This window comes from Staurois parvus, unplaced genomic scaffold (assembly GCF_062004578.1).
Source record: "Staurois parvus isolate SC_StPar_1 unplaced genomic scaffold, SC_StPar_1.0 ptg000003l, whole genome shotgun sequence".
NCBI lineage: Eukaryota > Metazoa > Chordata > Amphibia > Anura > Ranidae > Staurois > Staurois parvus.
In genome coordinates, this window is record NW_028317799.1 from 1,383,652 (window position 1) to 1,404,345 (window position 20,694).

General features: G+C 43.5%; 1 protein-coding gene across 2 annotated transcripts in view; it reads right to left on the minus strand.

The window, feature by feature from the left end:
• CSNK1D (casein kinase 1 delta) overlaps nt 1-20,694 on the minus strand; it is a 67,306-nt gene that overhangs the window by 35,966 nt on the left and 10,646 nt on the right. For both annotated transcript variants that reach the window (XM_089671271.1, XM_089671217.1), the window contains exons 2-4: nt 15,329-15,439; nt 13,875-14,023; nt 1,832-2,060 (exon numbers count right to left, since the gene is read on the minus strand). In XM_089671271.1, coding sequence (XP_089527397.1) covers nt 1,832-2,060; nt 13,875-14,023; nt 15,329-15,439 — 489 coding nt within the window. The remainder of the gene's footprint in view (nt 1-1,831; nt 2,061-13,874; nt 14,024-15,328; nt 15,440-20,694) is intronic.

Below are 20,694 nucleotides of genomic sequence, written 5' to 3' on the forward strand. Positions count from 1 at the left end.
GACTGTCAGTATTATTTCTCTTCCCCAGCAGACTCCAAGGGCATTTAAATTAAAGGTACAGTGTTCTGCACTAATATAAAGGCTCTCTGAAGCCTAGAAACACCCTTTTTATAAGTTAAATTCGCAGCGAATATATTCGGCTCGAAGCGAATTTATTCGGCGAATTCGGCGAATCAGCCGAACCGAATTTTTGAATAATTCGCTCATCTCTAGATAAAATGCTTTTGGAGTAAAAATCTATGAAAATACAACTTGATAAAAATCCTAAAAATCTAATTTAAATAAAAAGAAAAAATAATCCAATTTTAAAATTTTGTTTGTTTTTGTTTAAAATCATCGATTTTTATCCACCCTGTCACTTAGGCTCAGAAACTGTGCTGCTGATTCACACATGCGGTTTCTAACGAAGGTATTTATGTTTGATATCACATGCTCAGTTTGACTACTGAGTTTAGAACCCCCAATGAGCCTAAACTGTGCCTATATACTTCCCTGATGCTCCCTGGGAGCTCCATAAAACCCTGGACATCAGTCTCTTTAATCAGATCTGAGCACCGTCATATGAGGGGCACATCTAGTCTTCTGCAAATACCAACTTTTAAAAAGTCAAATTCTGGTGTGGTCTACCAGGATGCTTAACCCCTTCACACCGGATCGTCCCGGCGTGAAGAGGGTTCAGGAGGTGGGCGGGGCTTAGTGTCACGTGGCCTCCGTGACGTCACGTCACGGCCGGTCATATGATCGGGAAAGGTCCCGATCAAAAGAGTGGACCGGGACCTTTCCGTGAGTACCACACGTGTGCTGGGAGCGCGCAGGGTGTGCGATATCAGCACATATGTTTTTTGTTACATGAACACAAATGTGCGGCCGCTCGATATCTAGGCCCAGACGCCGGGGGGGCCGCACATTTGCATGCAGCTGGCGTGAAGGGGTTAAGAAGGATAGGAGTATTGTTACTGTACAACAGGGTGCCTGCTATTAGGAAAAGCTCCATCGAGTATGACTTTGGCCCATTTACAAGTTTATGTTTCTAACTTTTAGCCCGGGTTCACACTCGTGCGGTGCGGTACATCGCATAATTCACACAGGAACCGCACCGCATTCCTGTGCAAATCACATGCGAATTGTAGGCGATGCGATTACAGCCATATATTATGTCGGGCTCCAATTGCACCGCATCAAAAAGGAGCAGGACCCTTTTTTGGGTCCGCACTAGAATCAGATCGCATGGGTATTCACACCTATACGATCCGATTCTGCACATCGCACCGCCTTTCGCGGTCTAATTTCGGGGTGTTGTTAACTTAACATGCACACCCGCAGTGGTTCGCATGAATGGGGTGCGATTTTGATGCGGAGCGGAATTCACACAGAAAACCCTGCGAATTCCGGACCGCATCAGTGTGAACCCGGGCTTAAGTTAAATAAAGGGAATTTTTCTTTGACTGTCCTGGACATCCACTACATTGAACACTATAAAACAGGACAGGTTCACCCACAGAGCCATTTCCCCACAGGCATAAAGCACGCTCCCACACCATCCCACTCAGGCATCAACAGCAAGGCTCTTACTTTCCATTCATCATACATCAGCATCAGAGGCTGGTCAGTAGCTCTGAGGAAAGGGATTTGTCCCTGAAACGCGTCAGCCATTTGACCGCACTGACAGTGAGAACACCTTGCCCGCCGTTGTGGCCATTGTCATTTTTCTATGCTTTTTAGATACATGCTTCGTCTGTGAGTATGTTTTTATTATTCTTTTACTCCTACAATAAACCTTGGATAATGCACTAGGTGTGTGCGCCTCCTGTTTTCTCTCTCACCCACTTACCTATGCCCAGGTGAGTGTTTATGGAGGCATATCTTGCGGTGCCGGTTAAGTTCTTGTTTTCGCGATAGGGTATATGCTGGTGTGTGCGGGCATCTCTGTATTTCTTCGCAAGGCCAAAATCTATGATGTAGACCAGATTTCCTTTCTTGCCGAGGCCCATTAGAAAGTTATCTGGCTTGACATCTCGATGAATGAAGTTCTTGGAATGGATGTACTCAATGCGACTAATCTGCAATGACAAGAGAGAAAAAAATATCCATGTATCAAGTCGAGCTGGCCATCAAAAAGCTGCCATAAGGGGTGCAAATTGGCATTGGTATGCCCAAATACACATCAATCAAGCTACCACTTCTTATTCATCAGCAAACCAAACCAGGCGGAAGGCACAAGTACAGCTGTCAGTCCGCAAAATGATCTAGAAACAAAGAGCAGCAGCATCCTCGATTGCACATTGACCTGTACAGGGGTGTGGAGAATTTTGAAAAAACGACTTGTCCAGGGACTAAATTGGGGTCCCAATCTACTTGTCCCTCATGACAATATACTTGTCTACTTGGAACATTTTTTTTTAACCAAAACCGTACTGAAATCGGAGGCGATATTAGGAATGTCGGGGGATTTTAAAATCAAAAGCGGCTTTATGGCAACTTAAACGTTTAATATTTTTAACATTGCGCTGTTTATCTCCTCCTCCCTTGCAGTGTAATGAGCACCGATTGGTTGCTCGTCCTGAAAGGGGAGTGTCCGGCTTATCCTTTATACCTTTCGCTGCCAGAACCATTTTTGCGATTTCTTGCACAGGTTTTTTTCTTGCACAGGCCGGAGATTCCATGCCAGCACCCGGCGATGGCTGAACAACACTGACAGGGGAGAGACCTGCATGTAAACAACAAAAGTCTCTCTCCTGCCAGCAAAAACATGCTGCTGTATACTTCTCTACAGAGCACATCATGTAAATCAGCACACAGTTAACCCTTTGATCGCCCCAGATGTTAATCCCTTCCTGCCCAGTGCCATTAGTAGAGCAGTGCTTTTTATTAGCATTGATCACTGTGTTAGTGTCACTGGGGATGTCAAGGGAAGTTAGTTCCCACCAATGTCAGAATGCCTGCTACAGTCTTGCTATAAGTCGCTGATCACCGCCATTACTAGTGTATGTATATTGTATATATATATATATATATATATATATATATATATATATATATATATATATATATATATATATATATATAAATTCCAGTATATACACACACTGACATTTGTAGATGCTAGAACCTTCACGTAAACCAATTCATTTACATGTATTGGGATTTTTTTTTTCAGCAAAGACATGAATCAGACTACGTTTGCCTAAATTTATGAAGTTATATTTTTTACTGGACAAGTTTTATAGCAAAAAGTCAAAAATATTTTTTTTTTCAAAATTGTGGGTCTCTTTTTGTTTATAGCACAAAAAATAAAAAACACCGGTGATAAAATACCACCGAAATAAAGCTCTATTTGTGGGAAAAAAGCACATAAAAATGTAAATTTATGTACAGCGCTGCATGACCGCGCAATTGTCAAAATAACGCAGCTCTGTATTGCAAAAAAACGGCCTGGTCAGGAAGGGAGGTAAATCCTCTGGAGGACAAGTGGTTAACAAGCTCATGCTATTGTGGGGATAGGTCCTTACTGATTGCAAACAATAGGCTATGCAGTGTTCTGATGTCCAACACCTACACTGCACCTGGTAGCCAGACACCATGTGATCGATGCCCTAGGCTGGGAAAAGACAGACGAGTACAAAAATTTTGCACTGGTGCTTTAGCCCAAGTGTAAATTTTACTGATCGGTCTACTTCTACAGACCAGTCAGATCTGACTCGTGCATCAAAAAAAGTAAAAGCTTCAGGATTGTCTACTAGAGAGATAAACAACATGGGCGGCACAGTGGCTTAGTGGTTAGCACTTCCGCCTGGCAGTACTAGGGTCGTTGTTTTGAATCCCAACCACAGCACCACCTGCCTGGAGTTTGCATGTTCTCCCTGTGCTTGCGTAGGTTTCCTCCGGGTAATCCAGTTTCCTCCCACACACCAAAAGACATGCTGATAGGTGAATTGTCTCCTGTCTAAATTGTCCCTAGTATGTGTATGTATGAATGTGAGTTAGGGACCTTAGATTGTACACCCCTTGAGGGTTAAAGACTGATGTGAATGTACAATATATATATGTGAAGCGCTGCGTAAATTGACGGCGCTATATAAATACCTGAAATAAATAATGTCAAGTAATCCTGTAGAGCAGTGGTTCTCAACTTGTGTGTCGCGACCCCTTTGGGGGTCGAACGACCCTTTCACAGGGGTCCCCTAAGACCATCAGAAAACACATATTTCCAATGTGTAAAAAGCAGCTACTGTGTAGAAAGTAGCTGCTGTGTTGAAAGCAGCTACTCTGTTAAAAGCAGCTACTGTGTAGAAAGCAGCAGTATTGGAGGTAAAACAACATTCATGAATTATAATTACTGGGTAAATAATTTTATGGTTGGGGGTCACCACAACATGAGGAACTGTATTAAAGGGTCACGGCATTAGGAAGGTTGAGAACCACTATTCTAGAGGACGCTACAGCTTGATTTGAACATGCAAAGAATAAAAAAACAAAAAGCTTCATTAAAAATTGACTTTTTGGAAGGGTCGGCGTTAAAATAACGACCGGATATTTGTACTTGCAGAAAATACACTGGTTTCCCTTTAAAGCGATCTTTGTATAACTTTGCACCCCATGACACTGGACAGATGTCGGCAGCAGTAATAGAAAGCAAGCGGCTTGCTACACAAAGCAGCTTTGTTTACGTAGGTAAACACGCTGCCCTGCTGGGCTCCAGGATTAAACTGCAGATAATGGCGGATTCACAAGCAGTACATGGGTGTCTAAACAAACGTGACACTGTGAGAACAAGACTGGTTCCTGGATGTGCATCACTTCAGATCAGTCACTCCTTTCAACCTACCATGACCGCACTTTCTGTTTTGAAGGTGTTGCTAAATAGTTTAGCAAGAAACAAGTCATCCAAAGTGTTCACCCTATACTGGGCGTAGGTTTAGTGAGTCAGACCAATCCCAACAGGCTGTATTTATTCTACATGAACATCTATACCCTGGCGTCACAATTTCATTGTAATTAAATGGGTGATGAAGCTCAATTCCCCAAGGATCAATCAGCTTACAAGAAAGCAAACAAAAGAGCAAAATAACAAAAATACAGCTGGATAGTTTCATCATGACGTGCCACGACCTCCTGCAATGTTTATTCTCCAGGGCTCCACAAGACATCCTACTACTATCTTGCACACCCTTCAGTTAGAGATAGGATCTGGTAAATAAGAGATACTTCAGTTTGTTTGTTTTTTTATTTAATACTGTAGAGAAAAAATTGTCACAAAAAAAACAAACAAAAAAAAAAAAAAAAAAAAAAAAGGAAGGAGACAGAGCTTTGTAAATCTTAGGACTGGATGTGAAAAAGTTTTTTTTTTTTTATCTCTGCCTATTTTTTTTTTTTTTCTGCTAGCACATTTTTCTTTTCTACTTTGTTTTTCTCTTTTCATCTCTACTTTGCTGGTAAAGCTAATTTTTTTCAATTTGTAGCTACCCAGCATGGCAGTCCTTGATCTGGCTTTTGGGTTGCCATGTCTTGATGTTGCCTGGTTAGCATGGAAATGGCCTTCAGACACTTGGTTCTGTATAGGGTGCTTTCCAGACCCCATCTTGGTAAAAATACACTGTTCATGACTTTCCAAGTCCAAAACTGCTGGCATTGCCTCAGTCCCGTCTTTAAAGATTGACATTGTGGGATTTATTTACTAAAGCTGGAGAGTCCAAAATCAGACTTCCTTCTGCATAGAAACCAATCAGCTTCTAACCTCAGCTTGTTCAATGAAGCTTTGGTGATGAAACCTGGAAGCTGATTGGAGAGTGCAAAATCAGACTCACTTCTGCATAGAAACCAGCTTTAGTAAATAAACCCCTGTGAGTCGGGCTAAGCAGAGGGTGCTACCTCAATAAGGCTACTTTCACAGCGGCAAAAATTATTTATTTTATTTATTTCAGGTACTTATATAGTGCTGTCTATTTACACAGCGCTTTACATATATATTGTGCAGTCACATCAGTCCCTAACCCTCAAGGGGTGTACAATCTAAGGTCTCTAACTCACATTCATACATACACATATTAGGGACAATGTAGACAGGAGACAATTAACCTACCAGCATGTCTTTGCAGTGTGAGAGGAAACTGGAGCACCCAGAGGAAACCCACACAAGCACAGGGAGAACAGGCAAACTCCATGCAGGAGGCGCCATGGTCGGGAATCGAACCAACGACCCATTTACTGCAAGGCAGACGTGCTAACCACTAAGCCACTGTGCCCCCCATTTATTATTATACAGGATTTATATAGCGTCAAGAGTTTTGCTCAGCGCTTTACAATACAACAATATAAAAATGCATTTTTCTGTGTTTTTACCACATTTGTGGTGTATTTTTTTTCCTTTTTTTTACAGGACATGTGACTCAAAAACTGCACCAAACACACAATATGGGTGTGTTTTTGCCACATTTTCCATTTCAATGTGAAGTTTGAGTTTTTTTTTTTTTTTTTACTGCATCAAACCTGAACAAAAATGCAGCAAGCAGGGATTTAAAAAAACGCAGCAGACCCACAGCTGATCAGTGTGAAGAGTTCCATAGGAATACATGGTCACACATTTTTCGTTTTTTTTTTTTTTTTTTTTTATAAACCAAAAGTGGAAGAAAATGGATCAGTGTGAAAGCAGCCTTACTCTAGGGTACGTGGCCCCTTTGGAAAACATCCCATTTCCTGCCAGTTCCCCCTACACAAGGGGTTATTGCAGTGGAACGGAGTGCTGATGTCATCTCAGAAAATCTTTTCAGGTAGGCCTATCCTGCCTTCAGCTAATGCCAGAACCTTCTATTTCTCACATTAGTTCATCCCCAGTTAGTACCTTTTGTACCACCAGCCCCTCCCTATTAGATTGTAAGCTCCAGGCGTAGGGCCCTCCTAACCCTCTTGTATTGAACTGTATTGTACTGCAACTCCCTCCTCACTGGCCTGCCTCACCACAGGCTATCCCCGCTTCAGTCAATCCTGGATACAGCAGCCAGACTCATTCACCTTTCCAACCGCTCCATCTCCGCCGCCCCTCTGCCAATCCCTCCACTGACTTCCGATTGCCCAATGGATCAAATTCAAAATCCTAACACTGACGTACAAAGCTGTCCACCATACTGCCCCGAACTACATCACTGACCTAATATCCAAGTACCGCCCAGCACGCACACTCCGCTCCTCACAAGACCTCCTTGTCTAGTTCCCTGGTCTCCTCCTCCCATGCCGCCTCCAGGACTTCTCCAGGGTGTCACCCATCCTCTGGAACTCCCTACCCCAACCCATCAGATTATCACCTACTCTCCTCTCCTTTAGGCGCACCCTGAAAACCCATCTCTTCAGGGAAGCCTACCCCACCCCCTGCTAACTTGCCGACCTCCTCCACTCTTCCTACCACTCAATCCCCCACAGCTATCTCCTCCTGTACCACCATCCCCTCCCTCCTAGATTGTTAGCTCCAAGATGCAGGGCCCTCGATCCCCTCGTGTATCGCATTGTATTGTTATTGTTCGTCTCATGTATTGTCCCCCATTGTAATGTACAGCGCTGAGCGAACTGTTGGCGCTTTATAAATACTGTATAATAATATATAAATCCTGTATAATAATAATAATATATAAATCCTGTATAATAATAATATATAAATCCTGTACAATAATAATGTCATCAGTGTGGTGGCGTGTTACACTTCATGCCATACAACATTGATGAAGCATCTCCCTGCTGCTAACAAAAGCCATGTGGAATTGCAACCTTCAGTCTCTTCCAGTTGCCCACCTACTCTGACTTATTTTAACCTCCTGGCATCCAAGCCCTTTGTAAGGCCTCATGCACACTGCTACTCCTATACATGAGCTTAGGAGCTTTTGGGGGTTTTTTTTTTGCCAAAGCCTCTGAACTCAACTCAATAAAAGCCTATGTGTCTATGTACAGAGTTTAGGGGCAGTTAAATGTTCCTCGCCGCTGTGAAAGTAGCCTTTATTGAGGTAGCACCCTCTGCTTAGCCCGACTCACAATGTCAATCTTTAAAGACGGGACTGAGGCAATGCCAGCAGCTTTGGACTTGGAAAGTCATGAACAGTGTATTTTTACCAAGATGGGGTCTGGAAAGCACCCTATACAGAACCAAGTGTCTGAAGGCCATTTCCATGCTAACCAGGCAACGTCAAGACATGGCAACCCAAAAGCCAGATCAAGGACTGCCATGCTGGGTAGCTACAGATTGAAAAAAAATTAGCTTTACCAGCAAAGCAGAGATGAAAAGAGAAAAAACTAAGTAGAAAAGAAAAATGTGGTAGCAAAAAAAAAAAAAAAAAAAAAAAAAATAGGCAGAGATTTAAAAAAACAAAAAAAACAAAAAAACAAAAAAAACTTCTTTCCTCCTAGGACAGACGTAAAAAAACTGAGACAGGCTGCTAACTCACAGTGGGCAGCACAGTGGCTAGTACTAGGGTCGTCAGTTCGAATCCCAACCACGGCACCACCTGCCTGGAGTTTGCATGTTCTCCCTGTGCCTGCGTGGGTTTCCTCTGGGTACTCTGGTTTCCTCCTACACACCAAAGACATGCTGATAGGTGAATTGGTTCCTTTCTAAATTGTCCCTAGTATGTGTATGTATGTATGTGAGTTAGGGACCTTAGATTGTACGCCCCTTGAGGGTTAGGGACTGATGTGAATGTTCAATATGTATATGTAAAGTGCTGTGTAAATTGACAGTGATATATAAGTACCTGAAATAAATAATAAATAAATAACTCTGAATAGTTGAGATGGAGAGGCAGGAAGATGACTTTATAATCTGCACTTCATCCATTCAGAGGAAGCCTTGAATTCACTGATAAAAATACAAGGCTCACCTTGAATGGCTGAACAGCTTTTCGACCGACTCGATTTTGTTTCAGCAGCAAATGGGAAGTCCCCATACTGCTGACAGAACACACAGTGCTGTTGGGTAGATTTACTAAACCTGGAGCACTCAGAATCCGATGCAGCTGTGCATGGTAGCCAATCAGCTTCTAACTTCAGTTTGTTCGATTAACCTTTCACAAAAAAAACCTGGAAGCCATTGGTTTCTATGCAGAGCTGCATTAGATTTTGCACTCTCAAATTACTGAAAATTAACCCCATTATGTAGCTGATGTTACTTATTTTTAGCCCCGGTTCACATATGTGCGTTTTCGGGCCACGTTTTACACAGGCATGAGAGCCCATTCATTTGAATGGACTCCTGTGCCCCAGGACACGCAGGGAAGAAGTCTCTGCACTTCTTTGGAAACTGCAGCCTGCACGTGAACCTTGGTTCTCAGTAGTTTTGTGATTTCCAGTGCGGGTGCCGTGCCATTAGAATGGCACCCACCCGCGGGTCCGCATTCCTCTGTGTGGGTGGTGCAGCTGCAGGGATTTGTGTGGATCCACAGCGGCACCACCCGCACAGATGTCAACCTAGCCTTATAAAGCACTGCAGGAATGCGTAAAAGAAGTAGTTCATTAGAGCAAGCTTGGCCCAAACTATTTAAAGTTTGGCTTCACCCTGTCAAGCCCTAAACAACCCCTCCCTGCAATACAAGAGGTATTATCCCCCACCATTGATCCGTTCCCACACTAAAGCACCCACCACACTCTCCTGGAAGTATCAGATGCCCATGTTCCTTACTGCTTGCTTTGGCTACAAGCTCCAACTTTTAAGTCTCCTAGATTGTAAGCTCCAAGGATCAGACTCTCCTATCCCTCTTGTATTGAACTGTATTGTTGCTGTATTGTCTCCCTTTATATTGTAAAGCGCTGAGCAAACTGTTGGCGCTTTATAAATCCTGTATAATAATAATATATAAATCCTGTATAATAATAATAATAATAATAATAATAATAATAATAAAATAATAATATATAAATCCTGTATAATAATAATATATAAATCCTGTATAATAATAATAATAATAAAAAAAAAAATAATGATATATAAATCCTGTATAATAATAATATATAAATCCTGTATAATAATAATAATAAATAATAATATATAAATCCTGTATAATAACAATAATAATATATAAATCCTGTATAATAACAATAATAATATATAAATCCTGTATAATAATAATATATAAATCCTGTATAATAATAATAATAATAATAATAATATATAAATCCTGTATAATAATAATAATAATAATATATAAATCCTGTATAATAATAATATATAAAGTCACTACAGGACACAGCAGTACCACATGGGTGGGAGGATGGAGCCACAGGCATCCAAGGATTGAATGCTGGAGTGTTTAGTGAAGAATGCAGCAGGAGACATAGGCGGCCCAAGAGGCAAGTATAATACATCATCCCTCATTAGGATTTTTTCCACCCCAAAGACTAACAGGGTCTTTTACCAGGATGTCTGCCCTACAAGTGATCAAGATCCCTCCAGCTGCTTGCTGTCCATCCACGTCCGAAGTGCCTCAACCATTTGTGGAATGATCGGATGATGGAACAAGAAGAGGGTAAGGGCTCATGTACACTGCAGCTGATAAACTCACGTTCAGAAGCTTTTCTGCGATTTTTTCAGCAGCCCCTGAACTCTCACGAATGTTTTCCTATGTGTCCATGTACACTATGTCATTTAATCAGTTGAGTTTACAGTCTTTTTTTTTTTGAACGCACCAAACTTGCATTCAGGAGTAGATTTTACCAGCGTTTCAAACGCCAAACACTTCTAAACGCGGCTAACCGCTTTTAGAAACGTTTTTTAACTGTTCCATATCCAGATGCTGTCCAGAGTCTTTTTTCATCATCAGAAATGCATGCAAAGCGTTTTCCATGTATTCAAATGGACCCGGTACACCAGCGCAGTCAATTCCAGGTTTTGCGTGAAGGAATAAACCGTAGAACGCGCCGCATTATGCTCATGCTGGGATCCATAGTGAATACAACCAGAAAAGACAGGTCATCTCAACACATACTGCTCTCTCTGCTTCTGCTCTCTATTTCTCTCAAAATGTCTGAAATAGTTAATTATTTACTATTTTTCAGTGCATTCTGGGTATTTGAGATTTCCTGAGGTTATCCTAAAAACGCTTCTAAATGCAAAACACACATAAGTGCGCATACACGCGGTATGCAAACGCGGCTAAACTGACGGTTTTTAACCTACGTTTTCCAACAGTCAGTTTCCATCGTTCAGAAGAGTTTTCCAAATGCCCCGTGTACATTATTATTATACAGTATTTATAAAGCGCCAATAGTTGGCTCAGCGCCGTACATTACAAAGGGGGACAGAACATGTGACAGAACAATACCAATACAATGCAAAACATGAGGGGATCGAGGGCCCTGCTCTTTCGAGCTTACAATCTAGGAGCCCTTAGCACATTGGAAGGATGTAGGATTGGGATAGAAAGTCTGTTCAGTTTTCAAACATTAGATCCTCACATGTATAGCATTTTTACAGCTCTGCGTTTTTCCACAGTAGACCGTCAGCTAAAAAGTACTGCAATAAAAAAATGTGAAAAAACATGCAGTGTCTTATTACACTTACATGTCCAAACAGCAACAGGAACACTGCAGGACGATTATGTAAGCAAATTTACAAACCCAATACAATCTGAAGAGCCAAACATTGGGCTCAGATCACATTAGACCAATGATGCTAATTGGGCAAACTTCCTCTTCCCTAAACAAATGCATCTGGCCCATCCTCAGGCCATAATCAGCCATCACAATCATGTTCAAACACAGCTGTCCTGAGTTTGGCAGCCATGGTCTGTCTGCTGGAGGGAGCACCCTGTTGGGGAATGTAGATCCTTACAGTCAGCTGGTTTTCTCCCAAATACTCTACAGAATCTTAGCAATCATTCCCTCGCCCACGTGATAGACGAAGCTAAAATTCTAATTAGATGAGACTGTGCTGAGAACAATTTGCCTATTGAAGTGCAACTACAGGCCAACAGCTAAACACACATTTGAAATACATATATGAACTGGTCTACCTGCCAAAAAATTTTGAATCCTGTGCAGGCAGTCCTGTGATCTCTGCTCCCCTGAAACACTGCACAGGCAGGTAGGTGACAACTCCATTTACTGGTTCATTTACGTGGCCTCTTGTGTCATTTCCCTAGCTCTGAAGCTGGAAGATCAACCGCAGCCAGTGACCCATCATTTTTTTTATGGTCAGTGTATGTATTTGTAAGGGTAACACATCCCAGGTATTCATTACTTCCCACAGAGATCCGAGTATTCCTCCTGACAATCTCTTTTTTTTTTTTTCTTAAAAAAAAAAGTCAACACCCCACCCACACACACACACACACACACACACACACACACACACACACACACACACACACACACTAACCCCCCCCCCCCCCCCCCCCGATAAATGAATAAATAAACACACACAACCTTTGTTCAGGCATCTACAAGGATCACCATCTACCCCAGGACTAAAGCCCCATTCATACTTGCAAATAGGGCAGGGTGCAATCACACTATGTGCTGGGAGAGGAAGCCCCATTGAAAGCAAAGGAAGGCTGAATGCTCAGCCAAATCGCAGTCGCTCACATGTAATCACTCATGCAGCAGTCTGCGTCCAGGGCCGATTATTCGCAGGTAAATCACTGCTTCAGAGGTTATATGCGAGTGGCCATGATTAGCTGCGGGAGACATAACCCTCCTATTGCTTTCCAATGGGGTTTCCTCCTGCAGGTAATCTCCAGGAACCCCATATAATCGCACACACAGCTCCAATCGCAAGTATCAGTGAGACCTAAGAAGTTGACTCTTGAGATGACAAGTAAATCGTGCCTCCTGTGCAGGTCTTAACTGTCCAAGAGTCCCTCAACTTGTGACTTGCTACAAAGTTATGACATTGCAGTCGGATCATCGGGTGGACAGAATATGGAGGAAATGATTCATCCTGCCTGCAGCAGACTGATGACAGCACCCCAGCCGAGGCAATCTGACTTAGCTGGGGACAAAGCTGCACCTTAGATTGTACACCCCTTGAGGGTTAGGGACCTTAGATTGTACGCCCCTTGAGGGTTAGGGACTGATGTAAATGTACATTATATATGTAAAGTGCTGCGTAAATTGATGGCGCTATATAAGTACCTGAGATAAATAAATAAAATAAATAAATTTCATACTGAGCCCCTCAGCTCAGCAGAGGATTTGGGAACAGATCCCCTGCTGAACAACCCGACAGGACAGTTTTGCCTTTTTTTTTTTTTTTTTTTAAAACATCCATGGCCGTTCAGTTTGGTCTGGTGGACATGGCACAGTGGACCAGTGATAGCCCCATGAGCGGCCGGATGTAAAATGGACATTTGTCCGTTTACATCAGGCTACCACTGATCTGTCACGTTCAGGTCAGGAAAAGTAGAAAAGGATGAAGTCCTCTTCCGTTTTCCTTTTCTGGACCTGGACGGACTTGTAAGTAGGCGAGGGTAAGTAGACAGAAGAAGTGTCCATACAGCTGCATGGAACTTCTGATCAGGTCCGCCTGACAGGTGGGCCTGACTGGAAAGGTCTATCTCGTGATATAAATTTTAAAAATTCAATTGCTGCTGTAAGTTGTAACATGTCAGAAAAATATATAGAATTAAAGGAAGGTCCACTTTAATAAAGCACCACACACTGACTGCAGGAGCAAACAGACATGGTCACATGAGGTCAACCAATGTGTCCACCGTACAACACCATCCCGCATATCCACTCAGACATCAAGTAGCCACAGGGGTGGTCTTTTCACATGCTCAGACAATTACCTTCTAAATGGTCCTGTCATTCAACAGTCTGAGAAGTGCCTTTATTATTCATTATTCAGCCTAAATATCACAGGAGATGAGGATCTGCATGTTTATTGCCAAAACAAAACCTACCATCTGGTCTGCTAGCAGCAGTACGGTTTTCAAGCTGAATTTCCTGGAGCAAAAGTTGAAGAGATCTTCCAGGCTTGGTCCCAGCAACTCCATGACCATGACATTATAGTCACCTTCTGCTCCACACCACTTTATGGTAGGGATTCCCACTAAAAGAAAAAAACAAAACACAAGCTGGTAAACAATGCTGGACACAGATGGGAAGCCTCCTTGCAAAGGCTGAAGGTAGCTGGTGGACATCTATCTGCTCTACACCAGCCTTTCTCAACCCGGGAACCCAGGCACCCTGGGGTGCCTTGAGGTTTCTTCAGGGGTGCCTTGGCAAAAGGTCTAAAAATTGCCCAAAACTTGTATACCAGCCAGCGGGTGGAAGAAGCCTGACTTAGTTACACAAAGCCACAGGTTTTCATTGAGCACCATTACGACCTTCTAGCCGTCGGCGTCTTGACAACCAATGACATCATCAGTTGATAAGGAGGATGTCAGCTGCCTGCACAGCATCCTAGTTTGACCCTCCCCCGCCCCTCACCATCAGTGTTGGGGTCACATTAGCTCAGTGATGGATAAAAACTGAGGGAGAGGAGAAACATGGGAATACTAGTCAGTACCAGTGTGCAAATGTGCACATTTGTTTTGGAAGAATAAATCACCTCTAATGTTGAGTGTCCTACATGTGTGGATGTTGCTGCGTTATATAAAACTATTAGAATCATTTTTCACATTTTAGAATGGGGTGCCCTTTTAAAATTATGGACAGTCTGGAGGCACCCCATTTTAGAATAGGGTGCCTCAGGACTGTCCAGAATTGTAAAGGGTGCCTCGGGACTGTCCAGGATTGTAAAGGGTGATTCGGGACTGTCCATGATTGTAAAGGGTGATTCGGGACTGTCCATGATTGTAAAGGGTGATTCGGGACTGTCCATGATTGTAAAGGGTGATTCGGGACTGTCCATGATTGTAAAGGGTGATTCGGGACTGTCCATGATTGTAAAGGGTGATTCGGGACTGTCCATGATTGTAAAGGGTGATTCGGGACTGTCCATGATTGTAAAGGGTGATTCGGGACTGTCCATGATTGTAAAGGGTGATTCGGGACTGTCCATGATTGTAAAGGGTGATTCGGGACTGTCCATGATTGTAAAGGGTGATTCGGGACTGTCCATGATTGTAAAGGGTGATTCGGGACTGTCCATGATTGTAAAGGGTGATTCGGGACTGTCCATGATTGTAAAGGGTGATTCGGCACTGTCCATGATTGTAAAGGGTGATTCGGGACTGTCCATGATTGTAAAGGGTGCCTCGGGACTGTCCAGAACTGTAAAGGGTGCCTCGGGACTGTCCAGAACTGTAAAGGGTGCCTCGGGACTGTCCAGAACTGTAAAGGGTGCCTTGACTGAAAAAAAAAGGTTGAGAAACACTGGTCTACACCACACTGAAGCCCAGGCAGTCCTCACCTCCTCCTTGCATCATCTTGTAGATCTTGCTCTCGATGTGGAGCTGGGGGTGTTTCGTCTTCACACATTCTAGCTTTATTGCAACTTCCTCAGCTGCTGCTATGTCAGTGCCTGCAAATAAAGCGATATCAAATATTAAAAAATGATGAGGTTATAGTGAGAACAAAGCTAGGCAAAAATTATAGACATCAAACTGCTTTATGGCATAAAGCAGACAAGTCATTCTAAGGGTTTTTCACACTAGCAGTTGGGGGGGGGGCAGTAAAACACCAGGGTTGAGCCGTGCTTTTACCAACCCCCAACCACTACCCCTTTGGCTGCAGAGGCAGTAGCCAGGGTGTACTGACTGTGATGATTTGCTTCATGGCCACAGCAAGGATTATATTGCTGCATGTGACACATTCAAGTGAATGGGGCGGCTTGGCAAGTGCCCTGTAACCAGATGCTAGAGAGGCGATCAAGGCCTTAAAAAGAAGTATGGCTAAAGCTCTTTTGACTATACTTTTTCCTATGGGTCACAGGAGTGCACATTGTTCTGCACTCCTGTGACCCATATTCAGCCAACAGCTGACATCACTCAGCCGGTCCAGGCTCAGGAAAGATCCCAACTTCACATTCGGGATCCACCCAGATGACTGGACCGGCAGCTACCTCAGCCTCTCAGAGCCCGAGCCAGCCGCTCCCACCCTCTTCCACAGCCTGGCACACCAGTGAGTGCTGGCAGGGCAGAACAGAGACCCAGAGACCAGGGGCGGACTGACAACTCATGGGGCCCCCGGGCAATAGGGGATCATGGGGCCCGTGTCCTTGCCCAAACTCAAAAAAGCCTATGAAAACGGTACCAGGGGCATCTCATGGGGCCCCCTACTGACCCCAGGCCCTCGGGCAGTGCCCGAGTTTCCAAATGGTCAGTCCGCCCCTGCCAGAGACAGACAGTCACCAGCTCTCTGCAGACTGAAAAATCGAGAACTGAGCGATCAGCGGTGTTTTATCGCTCAGTTCTCTGCCTTAGAAGCGGTGATGCAGCGTGGATCTAAGCTGCATCCACCTTGGCGAGTATGACTTTTTTTTTTTTTGTTTCAACTCCCACACTTCTTTTTTTTTTTAAAGCAGGGCGTCTCCTCACCAGCTGTCAAATTGCTCTCCACCCCTGGTTCACATATCCGCGTTCCTGCGGGCCACGTTTTGCACAGGCATGAGAGCCCATTCCTTTGAATGGGCTCCTATGCCCCGGGACACGCAGGGAAGAAGTCCCTACACTTCTTTGGAAACCGCATGCCATTAGAATTATTGTCACCCGCCTGCGGGTCCGCATTCTTCTGTGTGGTTGGCACGGATTTTTGTACGGATCCGCAGCGGCACCACCCGCACACATGTGAACCTAGCCTCAGAGAGCAAAGCTCGTTTGAATGAGCTGTAAGCGATACCCATGGTTAAAAAAAAAAAAAATGTACAAAACATCAGTTTTTCATTCACTAATCCACAGATTAGAGGAGATCTATGTGATCATTCCTGGGTTAACCACTTCCCGACCGGCCGTTGCATATAAACGGCCGGACGGTGGCACTGCAGGGTCGGGTGGCCGTCTATAAACGGCCTCCCCACACCCTGCTTGTGCGCGCTCCCTCGGAGCACGCAGCACCACGATCCGGTGCCCGCTGTGTCCTCCGGACACAGTGAAACACCGATCGTCGGACGGGACCTCTGTACGAGGTCCCGATCATGTGATCACTGATTGGCCAATCAGTGATCAATGCAAAGTAGTAAGCATGATGTCACTTGTGACATCATTGCTTACTACGTGTGAAATCTGTGAATGATCACAGAGGTCACATGGTACAGGGCTATTCACAACAGCCTTGTGCCATGTGACAAGCTGTGACCAATCACAGCTCACTCAGTACTTCTCAATGAGTGCAAGAATGCAGACAGAGAGAAAGAGAAATTATTGCTTTTACATCCTATATGGGTGTAAAAGCAATCAGTGTAAAAAAAAAAAAAAATCTTCATCACCCCCCACAAGTAGTACAGTACAGTGGTGACACTGTACTGCTAGGGTGACAGTATGTACAAAAAAATAAAAATATAAAAAATATGTTTGAAAATTATAATTTTTGGTTATAAACTAATTTGTATTTTTTTTTTTTTTACTAAAAAGATAATGGAATACATTTTGGCAAAGATTTATGATGAAATATTATTTGCAAAATTTTATTCAAAAAAACAAACACTTTTTTTCAAAATTTTTGGACTTTTTCATTTAAATAGCAAAAAAAAATCCCAGCGGTGAATAAATACCACCAAAATAAAGCTTTATCTGTCTCAAAAAAATGGTAAAATTCATTTGGATACAGTGTTGCATGACTGCGCAATTGTCATTCAAAGTGTGATAGCGCTGAAAGCTGAAAATTGCCCTGGTCAGGAAGGGGGTAAAAAAAAAAAAAAAAAAAAAAAAAAAGGATTAGAGGAGATCTATGTGATCATTCCTGGGTTAATAAAAAAAAAGGGTCAGTTAAAAGCAGCTATATAGAGTACCTTGGCCTTGGCAGTGACGGGGGAAGCAAGAGCAAGTCACTTCTACATCCCCTGCACATGGTACAGTGACAGGGGTAGCTTCAAAATGAAATCCTATGAAAATATTTCATATAATGGGTGTCACTGAGCAAGCAGATCCTTGTTCTGCATTACCTAGGCAGGCACAGCTTACATCCCAGCTCTCGGCAAAAGCCCAATGTGGACAGGAGCATTACAGGGCAGGGCTATGATCAGGCTGCCCATTATTCTATTAGAAGCAGAGCTCCAGCCTTGTCTTCAGTGTTGCACAACAGTACAGTCTCCTCTCCTGAACCGATTAGAAAACTAAAACTGCAGCAGACCAGATAGAACCTGCCTCCTTTCCTGGCTGGAGGACACGGAACATAATCTAGCTCTATCCCCCACAGCTTGACTTTCCTTGGCCCGTCTTGTTCCACTAGACTTCAGGTTTTAATAAGGGAGGCTCAGCATGATGTGGGCGTTACCACAGCTTCCTTTATTCAAGATACCATGTACAGCTCCCTGCCGGCCCATCCTGACAAATATGTACTGCCTGCATTGCATTGAGAAGAACAGAGACCTAGCCAGGAGGTCATTGGGTGGAAAATAAGGGATAATGAAAACAAAGGTTTTTTGCTTTTTAAGCAATTTCATAGGCATGTTATTGAGAAAGTAAAAGAGGAACTAAAGAAGACAAAAAACAAACTAAAAAAAAACCAAAAAACAAAAAAAACAAAAACAAAACAAAAACCCACCATACCAAGAGGAAGCAAAGAAAGGCATCATGCACACTGACACTTTTGTTTTTTTGTTGTTGTTTTTTTTTTTTTTTAAACGCCCCTAGAAGCCAGCAGTCTTTTGGACGAAAAAATGCTTGGTTTGGGCATTCATTCATTTCGTTGACCAGAATACATTATTTATTCTGGCCTTTGAAATAAATTAACACGCAAGAGCTAAACACGCCTAGCGTTAACATGCATTTAAGTGCGTCAAGCATTTTTACAGCCAAAACGCTGCTGCTCCAAGACGCCTTAGAGGTGTTTTGTTTTTTTTTTCTCTGCCACTAAACTCTCCTGCCACAAAACACAGCTAAAATCCTGTGTGCGCATGAACACATAGGAGAACGTGCGGGGGAGTTTAGAGGCAATTAAAAACACAAAAAAAAAAAAAACACTTGACGCCCCCCTAGGAGCAGCTGTAAAAATGTCCAGTGTGCATGAGGCCTAAAGAGAAGATCATTGTTAAGGTTTATACACCAAAAAAGTGTTAAAGTGGGGCAGCATAGAGGCTACGTGGTTCGCACTACCGCCAAACAGTACTAGGATCATCAGTTCAAATCCCAGCCATGGCACTACCCGCCTGGAGTTCGCATGTTCTCCCAGTGGCACTACCCGCCTGGAGTTTGCATGTTCTCCCTGTGGCACTACCCGCCTGGAGTTTGCATGTTCTCCCAGTGGCACTACCCGCCTGGAGTTTGCATGTTCTCCCAGTGGCACTACCCGCCTGGAGTTTGCATGCTCTCCCAGTGGCACTACCCGCCTGGAGTTTGCATGCTCTCCCAGTGGCACTACCCGCCTGGAGTTCGCATGCTCTCCCAGTGGCACTACCCGCCTGGAGTTCGCATGTTCTCCCAGTGGCACTACCCGCCTGGAATTCGCATGTTCTCCCTGTGGCAATACCTGCCTGGAGTTTGCATGTTCTCCCTGTGGCAATACCTGCCTGGAGTTTGCATGTTCTCCCTGTGGCAATACCTGCCTGGAGTTTGCATGTTCTCCCTGTGGCAATACCTGCCTGGAGTTTGCATGTTCTCTCTGTGGCAATACCTTCCTGGAGTTTGCATGTTTTCCCTGCGGCAATACCCGCCTGGAGTTTGCATGTTCGTCCTGCGGCAATACCCGCCTGGAGTTTGCATGTTCATCCTGCGGCAATACCCGCCTGGAGTTTGCATGTTCATCCTGCGGCAATACCCGCCTGAAGTTTGCATGTTCTCCCTGTGCCTGCATGGGTTTCCTCCCACACTCCAAAGACATGCTGGTAGGTTAATTGGCTCCTGCCTAGACTGGCTCTAGTATGTGCATGTATGCGAGTTAAGGACCTTAGATTATAAACTCCTCTAGGGCAGGGTCTGATAAGAATGCAATAAGCGATGCATAAATTAACAAACGCTATACAGGTACCTGTAAAAAAAAAAAACAAATTCAAAGAAATACCAGTGTGCTTCTAAAGAATACAAATAAGTAATGTTGCTACTACCACCTAAGAGTGTTCCCACACTCACACTAGACTGTAACAAAATAAAATATTATAGAGCTGCACAAAACAAGTAAACAAAACACCACATATGATAAATTTCATAACAATAATATATAAAAACAAATCCTCTGATGAAGGCACGTGGCGCAACGTATTAGGGCGGAGCCTTTGGTGACACAGAAGCCAGATACTGGAAGTAAGATGTGATCTGTCACTGACCCGCTTTTATTGAATGTTTGCAACACGTTCCAACACATGTGAGTGCAATACTTTATCGTAATAAAAGCAACTGATCTGTTACAACTCCACTACGGGGGGACTTATGTGATTTGAGAACCCACAGCGCATATATCCACCAACTACCAGCCTTATAAAGTACAGCACCCAATTGGGAAGAGAAAGTATTAGAGGTGATCTTGAGGGACCTGAAGAATAGAAGGCGCAGCATGACCTATATAGGTCTATTCTGAAGGTGAGAGTACATCTTGAGGGGTTATTCATGATTAGAGAAGCGATTTGCAGCACGGGGATTTTGGTCACACACACAGGGAAGGACATTGTTCTCTGCTTTATATGAA